The sequence below is a fragment of the Belonocnema kinseyi genome, chromosome 7 (assembly GCF_010883055.1).
Source record: "Belonocnema kinseyi isolate 2016_QV_RU_SX_M_011 chromosome 7, B_treatae_v1, whole genome shotgun sequence".
Lineage (NCBI taxonomy): Eukaryota > Metazoa > Arthropoda > Insecta > Hymenoptera > Cynipidae > Belonocnema > Belonocnema kinseyi.
Genome location: NC_046663.1, coordinates 102,288,982 through 102,309,644, shown reverse-complemented (window position 1 = coordinate 102,309,644; position 20,663 = coordinate 102,288,982). Strand labels below are relative to the sequence as shown.

Below are 20,663 nucleotides of genomic sequence, written 5' to 3'. Positions count from 1 at the left end.
ACCACATTCTTTTAGAATTATCTCGTTACTTACTTTGTCCATCAGGGTTTTCCCGCATATTATGCGCATGAATCTCATGTCAATTGCGTTAATTTTACTCTTCTCTTTTTCTTGATAAGTCAATGTCTCACTACCGTATAGTACAGTCGGTACAAATATAGAATTATGTATTACCAATTTAGCTTTATTTGATATATTTTTACTTCTGATAAGGGGACCTGCTCTGCCAATAACCTTCTTACCTTCATGTATTCGTCTATCTAATTCCTCATCTATCTTCCCGTCCCTAGTAAATAAGCTTCCAAGGTATACGAACTTATCAACTTGTTCAATTCTCTCATCATTTAATAAAATATTACATAGTGTTTTCTCACACTTTCCTTCGAAAACCATAGTTTTTGTTTTATTTGCGTTAATTTTGAGGCCCATGCTCTTCATGCTTACATCTAGTTTATCCAACATTCTTTGTAAGTCTTCGATTGACTTTGCCATAACAACCTTATCATCTGCGAACGCTAACCCACGTACCCTTACTGTTTCGAGATCCACACCCTCTTCGTCGAAGAGAGCCATTCTCAAACACTTGTCCATAAATAATATAAATAACCATGAAGACATAACGCATCCTTGTCTAACTCCTTGAATAATATCGAAACAGTCACTCAGTTGCCCATTCACTCTTACACTCGCTTTGCTACCTGTATATATTGTTTTATAGCTTGTAGGATCCATCCATTGACTCTATAATCTTTCAGGACTTCCCAAAGTTTACTTCGATCTACCTTGTCAAAAGCTTTTTCTAGGTCAACAAATGCACAGAAAACTTTTTTTCCTACTCTTAAACTTTTTTCTGTTATTTGCCTAAGCTAAATATTTGATCCGTACATGACCTTCCTGGCATAAACCCACTTTGGTCTTCCCAAATCGTTGCTTCTGTTATTTTCATTACCCTACGAATAAGTATTTTTGAATATATTTTACTTACGGTGCTTAATGAGCTAATCGCTCTGTAATTATTGCACTCGCTTTTATCTCCCGTTCTCTTGTATATTGGTACGATAATCGCTTCTTTCCAATCATCTGGGACGTCTCCCATCTCGAAACATAGATTTATCAATTCACACAGTCTATGTGGTATGCACGCGCCACCGTGTTTAAGCATTTCAGCGTTAATACCGTCTAGCCCGGCAGCCTTACCGTTTTTCAAGTTCTTAATTATATCCCTAACCTCAGTGGCACAGACTTTTTCAATTGAGTTTTCCATCGCATCGTGTTCAACATCGCAGTTGTGGTGTCCTATAGCTTCATCTCCGAATTGTCTCCTAAAATAGTCTCTGAAAGCCTCTAGTATTCTGTCTGCATCATATACCATTTCCCCCCTACTATTTCTCATGTTGACAATTTCTGTACTTTTGTTTCCTTTCATTTTTTTATAAAGTAGTTTCCTGCTTCCTTCAAAGTCGTTTTGTATTTTTATCTCTTGCTCTACTCTAATTGTATCTTTACTTTCTTTAACTAATCGTTTAAGTATCCTGTTTTCGCATCTATAATCATTTCTACGTCTATTTCTTTCCTCATTGCTAAGACCTGCGATGTTCAAAGTTCTCTTGTACGCTTCTCTTTTTGCTTTTTGGGCAGCCTGAATTTCATCATTCCACCACGCATCGCCAGAAATTCTTCCTACAACTGCGGTACCACACACTTCGATCGTACATCTAACAAGGATATCCCGTAACATTGTCCAGGCGCCCTATATATCTTTGTTTTTTATACGGTCCTCCCATGTAGCCCTATCTATGCTTTCGATTTTCTTATTTTGGAAATCAATTCGCACATCCGGTTTCTGTAGGTTCTCAATTTTGATTCGCGTTTGGTTTTCTGTCTTGGTTCTCTTTTTTCTCCATCCCCGACCTAAGTTAATTTTCGAGATCAGAAGGTAGAGGTCAGTATTGCATTCAGGACCCCTCATGACTCTTGTATCTTTGACTAACTCTCTTAGTCTTTCATCCGCAACAACAAAGTCAATTATACTACGGTTATTTCCTTTAGACCAGGTGTACATGTGGATCATTTTATGCCTAAACCAAGTTTTTGTAATAAACAGACCCCTTTCTAAGCATAGACCAACTAATTTATCTCCGTTATAGTTTGTTCTTGGATCCCCAAAATTACCTAACACTCTTTCTGCATCCTGATTTTGGATGCGCACTCAACCGTTCATGTCTCCTAGTAGAATTATTCTTTCCCCATGTTCGCAAATGTTTATTGTGTCATTTAAAGTGTCCCAGAAGGCGACTTTTACTTCTCTAGGATCACTATCAACTGGAGCGTAGCATGCTATGATAAATAGTCTTCTGATTCCTACTTTCATTCTAGCCCACAGCAGTCTGGGAGACACTAAACCATAGTCTCCGAGATGCTGCTTTGCTCTTTCATTCAAAATCAGACCTACTCCTTGTTTACCATGTGATTTACAGTCTAGTCTTGACCATATTTCAAATCCGCCTTTCAACACGCCGTTTTTCATGTCTTTAGTTTTGCATCCCTTTTTCTTTGTTTCGGGCACACATAAAATATCTAGTTTCTTCACGTCCATAGTTTCACGCAATTCTTTTACCTTGAGATCATTTACTCCCCTAGCATTTTAAACACCCAGTCTCCATTCGTCGCCTGAAAAATGACCTTTAGATTTTCCGTGTGCATGCCTTTTGTCATTAAAAGTTCCAGTCCTTTCCGAGGCTATTTTGTAGTTTTTTATTATTCATTGTTTAGTTTATACGCCCAACTAACACCTTTATGCAATAAGTTTATTTTCTGAGTCGAAATCATGTCAAAGTTAAGTATCAAATCGTCATATGGTGGAGATTGTAGTTCTAACGTCAGTCCCACCAAAAACTTCAGTTTATAAGAGAGGGTTGGGAGAGGGGGGAGGTAGATCTGGAACCGAGAGAGTAGTCGTTTTCTGTTATCGTCATGATATTGTTTTTCTTTCATAGAACTTAAAGTGCCAAAAGCAAAAAGTAGATTGCGAATTCGGAATCACAGAATTGTTGGTGAGATTTCTTATGTCCGAAATGAAGGTAAAGGTAAGCTTTAATTCGCTAGAATCAACATCACAATTTATTTTTAGCTTCTGAACATTACCAGCAATATATTTGAGAAAGCGTCGTCATTTTGAGCGCATTTACTATTTATGTGAATCAAAAAATGTTTTCCAGCTTCTTAAAATTTTATCTTTTGTAGCTGATATTGTGAAAATAGAGATTAACTTATACGAAATGTATGAATTTCTGGATTAGTAACATTATAGATTAAATGCTTTTTATATTTTCTCGAACATAACCTCACTTTTTGAATCTTACTCCACGTGCCCCATATGCATTAGTAAAAAAAAATTATTTGAAAAGATTATTAAGAAGAATCAAAAATATTTATAATTAAAATTCATTTGTGTGTGTGTGTGTTTGTTATAGCTCTAAATTTGAACATTGTTTGTCAAAGCATAATATTTGAAAAAATATTATTATAAATTTTTTTTTAAATTTTACTAATTATAGAAATAACAAATTAAAGGGGCCAGATCGGGCCCCCATTTTGGATTCCCAGATATGGGCCCTGACGGGTAGGGTGTTTTATTAACGGTCTAGCGATACACAAATTACTCTATCGGGCGCACATTTTTCCGATCTGGGCCCGATCAGCGCCACACCAAAATTTCTGCATGGGAGTGTGACAAATTTTTCATTCTTAAATAATAATAAGAAACATGAAAAAATTACAAATTTGTTCAACTCTTAGACGAAAAATAATCTGCCCGCTGCGCGGGCACATTCTCATTGCTTTAAAGTCGCAGCGCGTCTAGGGTGCACGACTTTTGGTTCTTGCGCTTCGCACTCGATAATGTATTTACTTCACGCCGCATGCTTGCTCTTTCTACTTCCCCATATTTCTGTACAAACTTGTTAAAATCAAAGGTTAAAGCAATCGACAAAACTGTAATTTGGTGATTGCGAATTAAATTTTGTTAAATTTCCTTCGGCTTTAACGAAAACATTCTCATTACATTTATTTTTGTACCTCGGCCCGGGATAGCTTATTCTGTTATTGCAAAATCAAGTACATATTTTATTTATAATGAATAATTTTAATATTTTTGTTCCTTATTTCTAAATTTTATTTTCAGCTACCCTGAAAAATGTATCGTTGCAATCAATTTATATTATTACAATTCATTATATTCATGGGTATTGAAGCAGACATATTTTCACTGTCTTGTTTTCATAATTTAAAGAGTTCAACTTCTATAAATTAATTGATTTGTTATCATAATAATTTAATTTTTATTTTCAATTCTTTTTTTAAGATTAAAACGAAGCTTAAAATAAATCCAACGCGTACCATAAAAGATGATTAGTTAAAAATTTGGAGCTCTTTTGTGAGTGACTTGTAACTTGCATATTTAGACAACGAAACAGAATTGTTTATTTTTCATTATTTTTGTTGTGTCATAAAAATTTGAGTTTTCGAAAAAAAATGCAAACAGTTTTTATGACAGTTGGGGGGGGGGGGAGTTTCACACACATCTGATAAGTTCATATTATACTCCTTAGAAACAATTTTTCCTTTTCTACCATGACCTTTTTTTAGGAGTCGCCCCCAGTGTTGGATACCCGGCCGCACCCCTGGGTACCCAGTCCGCCACTGCCTGAGCATGGTGGAAAAAGTAATCATAAAGATTGCCTGAAAATATTAATTGTTTATGCAACTCACTTATGTAATTTTTTGAGAAATGCAAAACATTACATAAAGTATTTCTGACTTTCATCTCTTCCGCGACAAAAAACAAACAAATAAAAGCGCTACATGACAGGGAATACTTAAAATTACTGTGGATTTGAAATCGAGTAGTTATTTTCTGTTAAGAGCGACAAATTTCTGTTAGCTCAAGAGCTGCAAACCTCTGTTAGCCTAACGGTGGAAAATTTCTGATAGCCTAGAGGTGACTAATACCTAAATCCGCCACTGGTCCTAACGAAGATTTTCAGAGACTGATTTTGTTTCAAGTGATTGTATCTGTAGCATGTTCTTTTTTCTTGGGGGGGGGGGGGTAGGAAGGAAGAGTCCATGGAGGTAGAAAAGTATCGAAATTCCACAGTTGAAAATCGGTGGGTGCCAGAATATCTAATTCAGCTTAACAGATCATTTGGTTAAATTTACCAGAATATCTGATTATGTTGATCAGAACTTTGTATTCCTAAGCTACCAGAAAACTGTCTAGTAAAGATTTTCTGGCAACCTTAAGAGAAATTCTAGATAAATTTATTCGAATTTTGGGTGGAATTAATAAGAAAATTGTTAACCAGATGAAACTTCTGGTACTTTTAACCAGAATTTATATTAAGGGCATATTTAAAAATAAAAACAATTTCAATACAAAATGTTTATTAATTATCATGAACATTTATGTAAAAAACCAAGCTATCCTCTCTAAGGAATAATAAACATTTCTTTATAGTTTAAATAGCGGCCAAATAATTTTAGATAAAAGGGATTTGAGCAAAGAGTTTATCAATTGCACTGGATCTTGGATTAAAGCAGGCCAGATTAATGCCGTTCTAAGAATTGTTGCCGCGAAAGTTTCGTGGTATCAAGGTCAAGGAAATCAATGCCCGAAATCTTTCTTCATTCCAAGTTCCAATGTATAGTATAAAGTTTAACGGATTTCATGATAGTAAACTTCATATATCAATTGTAAAAGATCATTTGAAAATGAATAATCGAAGAATTGTGAATCCGGATTTATAGAAATTTTGCAGACAGTTACTGAAGACTAGAAATTCACAGTATATGAGTATATTGCGCAATAGTATGAATTCCAATTGGAAACGGTTCAGACGGCCCTGACTGTTTACGTTTCGACCCCCCCCCCCCTCCAATTTAGTCCAAGGTTGAAAGGTTATTTGAAGACAACCCCCGACACTGAACTGAAAGCGAAAGTTTGGTGTATTTTTACATTCTCATCATGTATGATTGAGAAAGTATTAAAATTGTCCGAAGTTTGAAACTACAGTTTTTGAACGGATCTCTATGTTTTGAAACCCCCTGCATCCGAAAATGAAGTTTTGGCGATGGCCTCAGTCTGTCTGTCCGTCCGTAAACAAGATAACTTTTGAAAAAATGAACGGCTCAAATCGAGCTTTGGCACCATTTTTTGGGTCCTAAAAAAATAACATGTTCGTTAACCAGCCATTTTTTCTAAATTGTTGGGACCATTTTTTCATGATTTAAAAATTTTATGTGCGGCTATTCGTATTACGCAGAAAGGCAAACAATTTATCCTAATGACTTTCTTCGACAAAAAAGAATATTATCAAAGTTACAGTATTTATAAAATTTTTAAAATCAATCGAAAATCAACATTTCAAGCCAAAAACCCCCATAAGATTATTGTAACTTTAGATTTTCTTGAAAAATAAAAAATTCCATTCTGTGCTCAACCTATGCAAGATACAAAAAATACAAATAAACTAAAATTTTAATTCCAAAAAATGCCTACAAATTTGTTAATAATTACTTTTTTATAGGACGCGAAGTTTTTCATTTATTTGTGAAAAAAACTTTGGAAATGAAAAAAAAATTGGAAAAACGATACAAGCTACGAAGAAAAATTAGTAAACAAAAATTGTGCACCTAAAACATATCTACAAATTTTTGATAAATCACTTTCTGATAGGAAGCTTAGTTTTAGTTTAAATAATAAAAACTGCATCAAAAATAAAAATGAAACATTTGTGGAAAATGACAAGAGGTACGAAGAAAAATTTAAAAAGATACAAATTTGCTTTAAGGTATAGCATTATCATCATTTATAATTGAAAAAGTATTCGAGTTGTCCGATATTTGACACCTCAAATTTAAGGTTTTGAACCAAACTACCAGAGATAAGCAAAAATGTCAATAAGAAATTGCTTATTTAATAAACTCTTTTGAAATTTACTGGACAAATTTTTTTATAGAACTACTCATTTTGGTTTAATTCATCGAAAATACAATGAAAAAAGTCGAAAATTCAAATTTTGTGCCAATAATTAAACGACGAAAAATATTGAAAAAAGTATTTAGAGAAATTTTAACATTTAAAATTTATTACACAATTTCTATGTGCCATTTTATGGCACAACTTCTCGTTCTTATTTTATTTATCGAAATTAATATGAAAACATCGAAAATTTGAAGGTTATTCAGAAAATAAATATACATTTACAAATGTTATTTAAATCGAGCGCGTAGCGCGAGTATCACAAGGAGAATGTGTACTTCCAAGCTTATAGAGCTTTAAGCAAGTTAATCATTAACTATAAACATTTAATTACGAAGAAAATTCAGAATATGAAAATGCATACAAATACTGGGATCTAAAGGAGATAGTTTTAATCAAGTTTCATTCCAGCATTCCCGTTATCGAGCGTGGAGCACGAGATCTAGCAGACGCGATTTAACTTGCGAGCAAACCGCGCGATGAGAATGTTCCCGCGTAGCGGACAGATTTCTTTTATTAGTTACAATACGAAATTTCGAGAGAATCAAATTAAAATTATTCTTTTCTAAAGTTCTTCATTGCAGCCTAGATACAATAATCATCTAATGCACGGAGAAAAATATATCGCACAATGATATCGCAAAACCTCTATATTACAAGAAAGCGCAATATGATAACGTACAATCAGGTCCCGGAGCTTTGTACGATATTATAATGCACTAATATCACAGACAAAAATGAAGTTAAATTTTGTTGCTGTCGTCTGCTACGGCGTCCTTAGCAGCAATGGGAAAAAGGCAGAGTATGAGTCAGTTCGAGCTATAAATCGGAACTCTAGATTTAAAACAATCACAGAGAAAATTAAAAATTTGCTGCAGGTAAGACCTGCAACTGTTAATGATTAAACATATTTCGGCGAAAAATTCATTGAGGTTAGGAAAATAATTCTGAACTCGTCGACTGCGTCGCGCTGAAGTGAGCAAATTTCAGTAGAATATGTAGAATCCACAACAGAAAACACAAAAAAATATGTACTTACTGATATATTTTCTCCAAAATAAATCACATTATTGTAGACGAATTAGAACTTACTTAATACAATTTAGCAAAAGCGCAAAATGTAACTGACGGATGGGAATCCCCATTTCTTACGTTATAGATTGCACAATTATGCGGTATATAATGTAAAAACTTGCTATGTACGATATTGCGCTATTATAATGCGATAATTACGATATATAGTTCAGGAATTATAATATATATTGTAATTTGTGCGATATAGTTTTCTCAGAGTGAAATAACATATATTTCCGATGTCCGTCGAAACTTTGAAAAAGTCGATGGCAGTAATGTATTATATTCTAAGACTTGCTTCGAAAAATTGTTTGAATCACTGGTACGCGCTTTAATGAAAGAAAAATACAAATTAGGTAATGTCAAATGGGGTAACTTTGGACATACAGGGTAAATTCGGGCACTGCCAAATTGATACTTTAAATTACTTAAGGGGATTTTAAGCAGAATCTAGAACATCTCTTACTAATTTCAACTATCAATTTAGAAGTGTACGAATATACTCCACATACCTCAAGTTACCCCCTTTAACGGTAATTTTTTTTTGTAATAAACTTTTATTATTATCCGTTTCGTGCAAATAATTACTGAGAACAAAGCTGTGTCGGCAGCGGATCTAATGCGTTCTTACAATCCCCGAAATGTGAAATCAGCAATGTTCATGTAACAATTCCCTCTATTAAATTCCTTAAACAAAATTATGCAAATAGCCAAAAGAATATATAGAACCATTGCCTCTATATTGCTCAATATGATTCTATTTATACTTTTGTCAATTTCTATAGGTTTCTATAAGACATTTAATGGAGGATTGACCCTCAAATTTCTAATTTTAAGAGAAATAAACAAGGTGCAACAAACAAGGTGCTACAAAATATATACCCTTCTTTTTTATGTTTTTTTAGTATAAAAAATAAGTTCCAAACTAAATTACATGTTTAAATTTGCTCTTTAATGGTAAATTAAACATTAGTCTTAATTGACTTATTTTACTCAATTGTAATTCATTTATAGCCTAAAATGCATATAAAGATCCGGAGCAGATTACTACTGAGCATTTTCTGTTTTCTTTTTCCACCAAGTCTATGTCAGGTAAGATTTATTTTTGTCATAATTTAATAAGAAGTTATAATATATTACATTTATGAGTGATGATACATAAAATGATGATTTGATATATACACAACAAAAATTTGGTTAGAATAATACTTAAAAATTCCCAGCTTAAATTGAAAAAAATGTATAGAAAATTACATAAGTTTTTTTTCATCCAATTATTTCATAATTACTATAATTGTTTTAAGTGTTTCAATCGGTTTTAATTAATCATTGTTATTGCGCCTTTTTGTAAATTTATGATCAATATTTTAATTAATAATAATGTATATTGAACATGTATAGAGTAATCCAGAATCACCGCACTATGTAGGCGCTGTGGTTGAGTATCATCCTTCCACGACAAATGGGAATGTTGAAGCTGCTGCTTTTAGAAATGCGCTTAATTATGCCGCTATTATTAAAAAGGCAAAAGAAATAAATTCTGTAAGTTTACTTTGCATTAACAAATGAGTTATTTTTTAATCCAACAAATCTATTATGCATGTTCATGTGAAATTAGGAAAATTTTTTAAGAAAGGTGTCTTATGTTCTAATCTACTAAGCCTTGTTTTTCTGTGTTCTTACGACTAATGCGATTTTAATTAGAAAATATTTTTAAATGCTTGCAAATTTTGAAATTAAACTGTTTTCGGATTTTGAAATTGTAGACATGTTCAAGATTAGAATAACAATTTTTACTTCAGAACGCTCCCAATCATAAACTTATTTATTTTATTTTTTATTTATTGAAAATAATGCCCAAAAGACGAGGCCAATTATAGGGTTTAATACGCTGAACATAATTGCGCTTCTCACCTTTATACTATACGAGAGATTATACAGCGTTTTGCTTCTGTTTTGTAGACTAAGTGAGAGATCGTAAATATATCAATATTAAAATTGCTCTGTACTACACTCGGAAAATTGGTGAATTTCTAATCAAGTTGTTATTCGTTGTGAAGTCAATTATAAACATTCACTGCAGTCACTGGCGTAAAATCACTTCACTTCACATAAGGTCACAGATATCACTTAAAGTCATTGGTCATCGGTCGAGTTATGAACTCCTCGATTGAAATATTTAAAACGAACACTGACCTATCTAGAAATAATTCTAAAACAATATATTTTTTTCAGAATCTAGACATAATTGTATTCCCAGAATCTGCTTTAATTAACTTTGATGAAAAAATTAATCAGTCCGAAGAAGAATGGCGAAAATACAAGGCACCTTTGGCTTCTTATGTTCCTAATCCTACAGAAAAGGTGACACCTTGTGGAGATGAAAATACAAAAGTTTCAAAGGTAAAACGAAACTCTGCTCTTAATTATGTACAAATTACTTTATGAATTATAAATATCCAAATAGCTTATCATTGAAAATTATATACTCAATATTATATATTCAATATTTTCCAAATAAATTCGAATTGAATTAATAGGACCCAATAAGAAAATGCAACTATTTTTGGTTGAAAATTCATCTGTTTTATAGAAAACTCATATTGTTTACTTAAAATTTCAACAATTTGTTTGAAATTTTTTTTTTCTATTTGGTTGGAACTTTTTCTTTCTTTACTGACAAATCTTTTTGGTTTAAAAATGAATTATATTTTTGCAAATATGTCTTTATTAGATGAATTCAAATAGTTTGTATTTAAAATTAAAATATTTTTTAGTTGAGATATCAACTATTAGATTTGTCATCGAAAGTTCATCTCTCATGGTTAAAAATGTTATGAATTGCTTGAAAATGATCAATTTTATTATAAATGCATCCTTTTTTGTTGAAATTCAACTGTTTTGTAGAAAATTCGTCTTTTGGCTTGGAAATTATTTTTTTGTTTGTTGAAGAATTATCATTTTAGTTGAAAATGCATCTCTGGTTGAAAATGTAAATATTTTATTGAAAATTCATCTTTTTGTGTTGAAAATTTAACCATTGATAGAAACTATTTAGTTGAAACTTAACTTTTTCAAAGCGCCTCTATTGAAACTTCATGTTTCGATACCTGTAGATCGGGTTGAAACACGGTGTTTGCATTCCTAGGGTTGAAACATTTTGTCTTTGTGTTTCGATACGTGTTGAGCATGCTGAAAGACAGTGTTTGCATCCCTCGTGTTGAAACGTTTCGTTTCAACCTAGGGTGCACAGGCAGGTAGGGTCTACAAACTCTACAGGTCTAGGGTCTACACTCTACAGGTACCTGAACTCGAATTTTCAATAGATTTGCTATACAATAGTAATGCATATTATTTTTCATAGCAAATCTATTGAAAATTCGAGTTGAGGTACTTGTAGACCCTACCTACCTACGCGTCTACTCTAGAGCTGAAAAAAATGTTTCAACCCTAGGGATGAGTACACTGTGTTTCAGCCCGCATAGCACGTACCGAAACTTGAAAACAAAATGTTTCATCCCTAGGGATGCAAACACCGTGTTTCAACTCGGTCTACAGGTATCGAAACTCCAAGTTTCAATAGATTTGCTATGAAAAATAATATGCATTACTAAGAATGTAACACAACGATCGCAACTCGTGAGAACGTAGCCCTCGCTTCGCTCATGCAGCAAACTTCAAACTCGCTGCAATCTCTTTGTTTAATTCCTTGTAATCCAACATACTATTGTTGATAATTCATATTCTAGGGTTGACAATTCAGCTTCTTCTTTTTAGAAATTTCGTCTTTTGGCTTAAAAATTCAATAATCTAGTTGAAAAATAATCTATTATGTGGAAAAGTCGTATTCTTTGGATAAATTCAACTGTTTTTTATTTCAAATTAAAATCTGTTTTTGCTAGAATAACAAATGTTACATTTTTTGGTTGAAAATCCGTCTTCTTTCGTAGAAAGTTAATATTCTTGTTTGAGAATAAAGCGTTTATAACCGAATTTAAGATCGTATAAACATTAATTTTATTTAAAACGCAATTTATTCCCCTATTTTCGCTAAAAATTTCCTTATTATCCCTGCTTTTTATCATTTTGGCATTTAAAGCCTGTTACCTATATAAGTATGCTTTTATTTGCATCTATAGAACTGAGTTGTCTTGCGGGTTTAGTTTCTCGATTGAATCGTTAGCGATTTTTTCCCTGTCGACGACGTCCTTAAAATCTGCAAAATCAAAATATAAATCGTTTAGCAAATATTCTTTATTTCATTTCCTTTTTATTTAGGGGAAAAATGGAAATTATATAAAAAACAGGCTGTGATCCATATATTAGACTATTAGAGTCAAAATAAAATATTTGAAAATAATTGAAGAAATTTCATCTGTGAAAAAATAATAACAAAAATCAAACGAATATATGTTTTAAATAAATTTGATTGAAACCTCATGATTACTTATTTCATATATTTACTTCCTTCACATCAAAATGATATCCTGAAACATGGCCCAAAAATCTCACGGGATATCCGCGGCATATTCCAAGGATACCGACATTTCCAACCCGTCCAATATCCACTCAATGTCCTGTGCGGGATATATACCATAATACAATATTTCTGAAATGCATATTAATTCAAATATGTAGAATGCCTTAAAACGTAAAGATTCAAAAACATCCATTTGACATAAAACTTCTTTGTAAAAATCTCAAATGTTCGGTTCCTTTCAAATTCTATTTTAATATAATTATTAAACAAAAATAGAGCAAATTACTTTATAAACCAATAACGGCACACTTACATAAAATAACAAGCTATTTTCTGGAAATTTAAAACTTCTTTGTTATTGTGTCTGTGACCACTAAATTGTTCAATTTAGAGATCGCACTTTTCATTATCAATATAACGGCAAATTAGTTTTCATGATAAAAAATAATCGAGTTAATATATACCGCGTTGGTTTGTACAATATAAACGTTAATAGATTATAATCCGACACGAATATTCGAGAAATTGTTGACTTTTGTTTAAGCGCCACTTGTTATTGCGCGACAGTTTTTGTAAACTGACAGCTGTATACCTAGTCTTATTAAATAATGAGTCATTTTATTGATACGCTTAAATATTCATATAATTAGCAGTAGATATGTCTTCATTTCCAGGAATATGCTAAATTATAAAATAAGGATATCTTGATGACCCGCGAGACTTTCGAGAGATATAGGGATTTTCGCCCTGCACGATATTATTCGTAATATCCTTAGGATCTCCTGGGATATGTCCAGGAAATTCTGGAGATAAATGGGATACCCCGCCGATATCTCATGCGGAGAAGGTTGCACCATTTTTGCAATATAACACAATTTAAGCCTCATATAATTAACATTAAAATAACTTAAGCAATCATAGGAAAACAGCTGGTCTCGTACTCATGACTGGTACTGTAAAATCTCTAAATAAGGACAAAAATCTGTGTAAAAACTTGTAAATGAAATTTCCTATTCTAGACCCTGGAAATAATGTCATGTGTAGCAAAAGAGTACAACACATACGTTGTGATAAATCATTTAGAAAAAGACGACTGCACGAATTGCTCAAGTGACAAGATAAACCTCTACAATTCGAATATCGCTTTTGACCGAACTGGAAGAATAATCAGTCGCTACCGGAAATACAATCTCTTCCTTGAACCCGGAATAAATGTGACATCCAAACCTGAGATCTCGATTTTCGAAACAGACTTTGGAGTAAAATTTGGTCAATTAATCTGCTTCGACATCTTACATGAAAAACCAGCCTTGGACCTTTTGAATAAACATCAAGTGGCAGATTTCGTCCTCTCTGTTCATTGGTTCGACGAGCTACCATTCTTAGTTGCTGTAGAAGTTCTGGCAGCTTGGTCTTACGCGAATAATGTTAATTTGCTATCTTCGGGATATAACAATCCATCCACTGGCACAACAGGTAGTGGTATTTTTGCTGGAATATACGAGAGAATGCCAGGTGTTTTTCGGTCTGAAACATTAAAAAATGTTTTACTGATTGCCAACGTACCAAAAGTGAGGAATGGTGTAAGAAGCGATAAAGTAAAGAATGAGACCATTTTGTATGAATTTACGGATAATGAGGTATCTACTATTGAAGACAAGTTGACGAAACATAGTAGTTTTTGGTTTGATGAATTGTCTTCATATACGACAAAACTTTTGGAACCTAATATGGACCAATTTCTTACACTTTGCAAAGATGATTTCTGTTGTTATTTTAACCATAAGGCTCAATACAACATGACAGCAGTAAACAACAGAGAAAAATATTATAGGTAAATGAATTCTTACAAAATATAGATTATGATGATTTCGCAATCATCATAATCTAAAATCGTGCATAATTTTTATATTTGCGATTTTCAATTCACTCTGCATAGTCCGAAATTGTACAAATTCTGTTAAAACGAATTCTGAATGTCTTATGTTTCCAATTGTATCTTCTTTTATTCTTGAATCCCCAAAAATTTGAAATTCAAAATAAATAGTCAGTTATTATTTTAAGAGAAGATACGTCAGTCTTTTTCGATAATAATTGTGTTACTGAAATTATACCCTGACAAAAAAAATATAATCCTTTTTTCTAAAATTTTCAATTTTAACTTAAAAGTTGAAAGTAGTAATAAAATCATCGAAAAACTAATTGATTTGTGATCAGAAGTATGGGTTTTAAATAATGCTAATTACAATCAAACTCTGAGATAAGGCCCCCTGATATAGTTCTTCCGAGAATTGACGGCGCGCCGGAAGTAGCATTAAACATGTGTTTTTTATGAAAAAAGTTTCAAATACAATAAATGTAATAATAAATAAATATGATAAAATAATAATAAATGAAAACAATAAATGTTTATAGAAAGTTTTGAATTTCTGACAAACTTTTTTGTCATCGCTTTTTACTAAAATTTTAAAACTAATGTATGTATTTATGCCTTTAATCTCTCCCTTTTACGGGTTTGAGGGCCTCCGTTCCCTTTACATATATTTAAAATTCCAAACTTGGTCTAACTTAACTACTACTTATATTCTACTCTTTCGCATTATGTAGGATAAACAATAGTAACAGTAGTGACATTAATTCCTAAAATGAGCGAGCTTCCAGGGCTTCCGTTTCCTCTTACCATAAAAAAATGCATTTTCCACGATATTGAAAACAATTTTCGCTTTTTACTGTCCCTTTTCAGGATTACCCGTTTGGCTCTGCCATACTCCCTTGCTTTCCCTTACTTCTTCCAATTTCTTCATCCGCATCACTCCCTGTCCACTACCATCCAAGATCAATCTTACACACTCAGCCACACTCAACTGTCCCTCTTCCTCTCCTGTACATCTCTCTAATACATGTGCCCATTACTCCATTTCGTATCCACATTCTCTGCATAAATTCTCCTCTTCATCCATCCAATATCTGCATGCTCTCACTCCTTGTCCCATTCTGAACCGTACAACCCTACTCCATTTTTCTTCCTTTTTTATTTTTTGCAGATATTTTGGTTCCGTCAACCCTTTAACCATCATATACCATCTATTGTACCTCGAATCTATAATATTTGTCCATCTCTCTTCTCCTTGTTTAACCAATAGCTCTAACTCTATGTCCTGCTACTCCATAACCCCTTCTCGAATATTACACACCCTTCTCATTTTTCTCCTTTCTTCCTCCCATTTTGAATTTCCCACATTACCTCTCGCTGCATTGTTCCGAATTTCGCCGAAACATGCTTGTGCAATTCTACTTCCCTCTCCCCTTTTTAGCTTCTCTTCAAACCTCCAGGCTCTCTTAATTTGTCTAGTAACCATATTATCTCTTCCTAACTCTTCTTTTAACATATATCCTGGGCAACTCCAGCTAACCTCCATTACCCACCTCAGAAATCGCTCATGCATGCTCTCTACTATCCTATGTTCCTTTCATCGCCAGATCTCCACACCATAACACAACACCGCCCACACCAACGGATCAAACAACCAGACCCTTATTCTCCAATCGTTCTTGCACCTTCTCTTTCCTATACCCCATACTTAGCCCATTACTTTACTCGCACATTCAATTTTTTTCCTCACCTACAGCTCGTTTTCCCCTTCTGCCTCAAACCAAAAACCTAGGTAACAGAACTCCTCCACAATTTCTACTTTTTGTCCGTTCATCTTCCAAACGTAATTTATTTCGCTCTTTCTATTTCTGAAACACATCACCTTTGTCTTATCAACGTTCACCGTCAGCCCTTTCGTTCCCACATACTCATCCCCTTCTCATCATCTGCTAATAGAACTACATCGTCCGCGCATGTTAGAGAGTATAGTTTGCTATTACTCAAAACCGTTCCTCATTTCCCTTTCTCCTTTAGCATCTCCTCTAAGTCTGCCAGTAGGATACTAAATAGTAACGGACTCAACGGGCATTGCCTTAGACCTCGGCCTGTCCAGAAAACCTGCCCTTTTTTCTTTCTTATTTTCACCCTAATCCTGGTTTCAGTAAAAATTTCCTTTATCCTCTCCACCTAATTTTCCTCTACACCCCTCTCTTTCATTGCCTGCCATAGCACTTTTCTGTTCTCTGAGTAAAACGCTGCTTTGAAATCTATTAACAAAGCAACTAGTTTCCCTTTCTTTCTCCTCAAATTTCTGTTAACTAAATAGTTAAATACGTAGATGTTGTCTATAGTCCCACCCCTTTTCTAAATCCCGTCTGATTATGTGTGGTACTTTCTTTTTATTCTACCTGACTCTCCAACCTTTTTCTTAAGTTTTCTCCATATATTTTATAGCCGACTGACATGAGAGTGATCCCTCTCTATTCCTCTACCTTCTTTCCTTCCCCTTTCTTGACAAGCAGTACCACCATTCACATCGTCCACTCTTCCGGCCAACCTTCCCCTTTCGAGACCTTGTTGCAGATCTTCCACATCCCATCTCTAATCCCTTCTCCGCCAAACTTCATCGCTTCGTTCTCAATCCCATCTTCTCCTGTCGCCTTGTTTCTTTTTAACCTATTTATTGCCTTATCCACTTCTTCTCTTGTTATCTTGTTCCCTTCCTCTATTTCTCCTTGGACTATCCTACACTTTTCCTCTTTGATCTTATTTTGTTCTCCCCCTAATAGACCCTTAAAATAATCCGTCTATTCCTCCATTTCTATTTCTTCGTTAACGCCCTTCCTTTCCCCTCTATACCTATTTATCACATCCCACACCCTACCTTCTTTGATCGCTTTTTCTACTTCTGCTTTATATTCTTCCTTTCCCCTTTGCCTTTTTATTTCCAACATCTTCTCATATTCTTTTTTCCTCCTCTTATACTCCTCCTTCTCCATTTGCTCACACACTCTTTTATTCTCTCTTTACTCCCCCAGCATTGCTCGTCCCACTAGCCTCTCTTTCCCCCTACTCTTTCTTCATTAGTATCCAGCTCATCCTTTACCTTTTCAATGGACCCCTTCAACCTTTCAATCAACAAGTCTATTCCCTCTTCTTTTTCATACCTAACCTTCTCCTTTTCCATCTTTTGTTTAAACTCTTTTAATTTATCTACCCCCCAGACTCCCATTTTCGTGTTTTTTCGCACCCTTTTTCCTTTCTCCCTATGCCGCTCTTACTGACGCCTCTTCTTAGTGTAACTATGACCGAGAAGTGCTCAGACCCTATCTCATTCCCTACCTTCATATTCCTATCATATGCCGCATTCTTTCTTCAGCCAAGATGTAGACTATTACTGTTGCTCCCTTTCCTATGAATGTGATCTCCCCTTTTTCATCTCCTTTCATATTGCCATTGCATACAAACCATCCTGTTTCTCCTATCATGTCTAGTAATTCCCTTCCCTCCCTGTCCATCTCTCTATGTTTGGAATTCCTTTTAAATACCGACTTTTCTTAATCCCATAAACCTCTCCCTTGTTCGCCAGTCCATGCATTTAAGTCCCCTCCTATTAAAACGAATTCTTCCTTCTTTTCCTCCATCTACCTCCTTATTACTCTCCAGCCTTCCCCTTCTCCTCTTCTTCTGTATACACACACCACCGCTATTTCTACTTTCCCAATTATAATTTTTTTTATCATTGTTCCATCGTTTTCCTCCATGTCGCCATCTTTTCTCCCTTTTACTGCTAATTCTTTTTTTACCCCTGACACCATGCCGCCCATCCCTTTCCCTTTAACGTGTTCTTTTCTTGCTTTTTTCATTGTCCACACATAACATTTCGGTAACAGCTTTTTATTCCCTTCCAGTCTTTCTCATCTGCCCAAGTGTCACTCATCATAATCACATCCCACTTTTCTAAGACCTCCCAAAATCCTTTGTTCTTGTTCTTCAAACCTGACACATTCCAGAAAGCTTCTTATTTATTTTTAGACTCTTTTTCGTCTCCCTCCATATCACATCTTCTTCAATTCATTCCCTTCTTCTTCTCAATAATTTTTTCCCTCCATAATTTTCATTTTCTCCTCCTCACTTCCCACTTTTACTAGAAACATTCCTTTTTTTCCTTCCTTTGTCCCTCCTATTTTTTTGACTCCTTCTACCCTTACCTGCATTCTAATGTCTTGCAAAAGATTTTTTATTTCCACTTCTCCTGTTTCACTCTCCACTTTTAATCCATTAACTTATATGTTATTTTTCCTCTTTGCTCTTCCTTCCCCTTCTAATCTTCTTTCAATCTCACTGAGTCTTTTCTTCAATCTTTTATTCTCACTTCGGACGTTCTTTTTATTCCCTTTAACTATTTCCTCATTTTCTTTTTTTTCCCCCATATGCTCATTCCTAATTAAAAATAATCGTTTTTTTCCCTCCAAATCCTGTTATTTCGTCCTCATATGTATTTTTTTATGAAGAAAATTGTCTATTATTTTGTTTAAAATTCAAATGTTTAAAACACTTGTTCACATCTTAATAATTTGAAGTGCAATACTGAATTCTTGTTTACATTTTAACGGTTGAAATAGAAAATATGTACTTACATATTTAAGGATTGTAATTATAAATTCTTTAGTGTAAAATAAAATATGTTTTATTTTTAATGTTTGACATTGAAGATTGTTCACCAGGCTGCTCCGAAAAATCAACTTTTGATTTTTTGAGATCGATATCCTTCAAACTTTTGTTTACCTGAAAAATAAATTCCCCGTTTTTTTTTTAAATGAGTCAACCTTAACCTTGATCTTTTGAAATTAACATAGGATCTTGAATGGGAAATACTCAATTTTCGAAAAAAAAAGAATGGATAAAAACAATTTTTCAACTAAAAAAAGATTTACAAATTTTCTGTTAATCATTTTTTGATAGGACACATAGGTTTTGTTTTAATCATAAAAAATAACATACCAGAGAAAAAAAGAGTCACAATGCATTGGAAATATCAGTTGTCCAGAGAAAACATTTTCTAAAATGAAAAAATCCCTAAAAATTGTATTAATTAAAATTCGGCAAGTTAAATTGCTTCGAGATATCTTTTTGATAAGCCTGTACCATTCAAATGACTTAGATAATTAATTTTAGGCTGATCAATCCCCAGTCTTGGGATAAGTTCCAGAGATAACGATTTTTCAACAATGTTGATTAAAATGCACCCATTCTATCTGCATTTCCTGATGTGTATTTCTTCTAGGATCGATCTTTGTAAAAAACAATAGTAATGCAATTTTTAATTCAGAAATAATGTTTAACTTATTAAAATGATTAATAAGTAATGATTGTTCAATTGATAATAAGTTATTATTATTTAGATTATCGCTGCCGACACTATCAGTGATAAACATACAAAACCACCAAACATTTCTTTGGTAAAGAATAATCCATCGAAAGTATAATAAACATGCCGGGCCGATCTGTCATTATTTCGAGGTTATGTTCAAATTCACCTATTTGCCCTAATCGCTGTAAGTGAATGTAGGCAATGTCAATTTAAAGTTTATGCATGTAATATTTCATTCCCTTTATTTAAAACATATCCAGTATATTCATAACATACCTGTTTTTATGCCGTAAATAAGCGGTAAACACAATTCACTCTTTGCCCACTGGAAGCGCAGAATATTATTACTGTTTTATAGTATTTGTCACTCAGCAGACATTCCATAATGTTATTGGTACAGAAAAAAATTGATGTTTACTTTTCAGTTCACATCTCTCATTTCATTATTAATCAAACACTTTATTATTTGCAATTTCTATGTAACACAACCTATATTGTGTTGACACTTGTGTCCATTTGAAGTTTCAAACGCAGCCATGGAAACTATGATAAAGTTGATTCGAAGATGCACGGACTTGATTGAATGGCCGATCCGAATGCAACTAGGCGCGAAATATGAAAATACCCTTGTATAATGGCTTCTCCCCTGCTATTGTGCAATTCGGATAGCATTCTATTCGCCATGTATGTAAGTCCCAGCGTGTCCACCCTGTATATATATATCAAACCGAAGGGCCTATGACAAAGCAACCGAACGCGTCCTCGGGTTGCGGATAGAGGGTCCCTGTACCAAGGGTTTCTGCTGAATATGGTTACAAAAATA

The 20,663-nt window shown here is 33.6% G+C and overlaps 1 protein-coding gene across 1 annotated transcript in view; it reads left to right on the top strand.

The window, feature by feature from the left end:
- LOC117176588 (vanin-like protein 2) overlaps window positions 1-14,431 on the top strand; it is a 23,689-nt gene extending 9,258 nt beyond the window's left edge. The window contains exons 2-5 of the mRNA XM_033366841.1: window positions 9,128-9,205; window positions 9,515-9,655; window positions 10,349-10,516; window positions 13,613-14,431. Coding sequence (XP_033222732.1) covers window positions 9,128-9,205; window positions 9,515-9,655; window positions 10,349-10,516; window positions 13,613-14,431 — 1,206 coding nt within the window. The remainder of the gene's footprint in view (window positions 1-9,127; window positions 9,206-9,514; window positions 9,656-10,348; window positions 10,517-13,612) is intronic.
- Window positions 14,432-20,663: the final 6,232 nt, after the last annotated feature.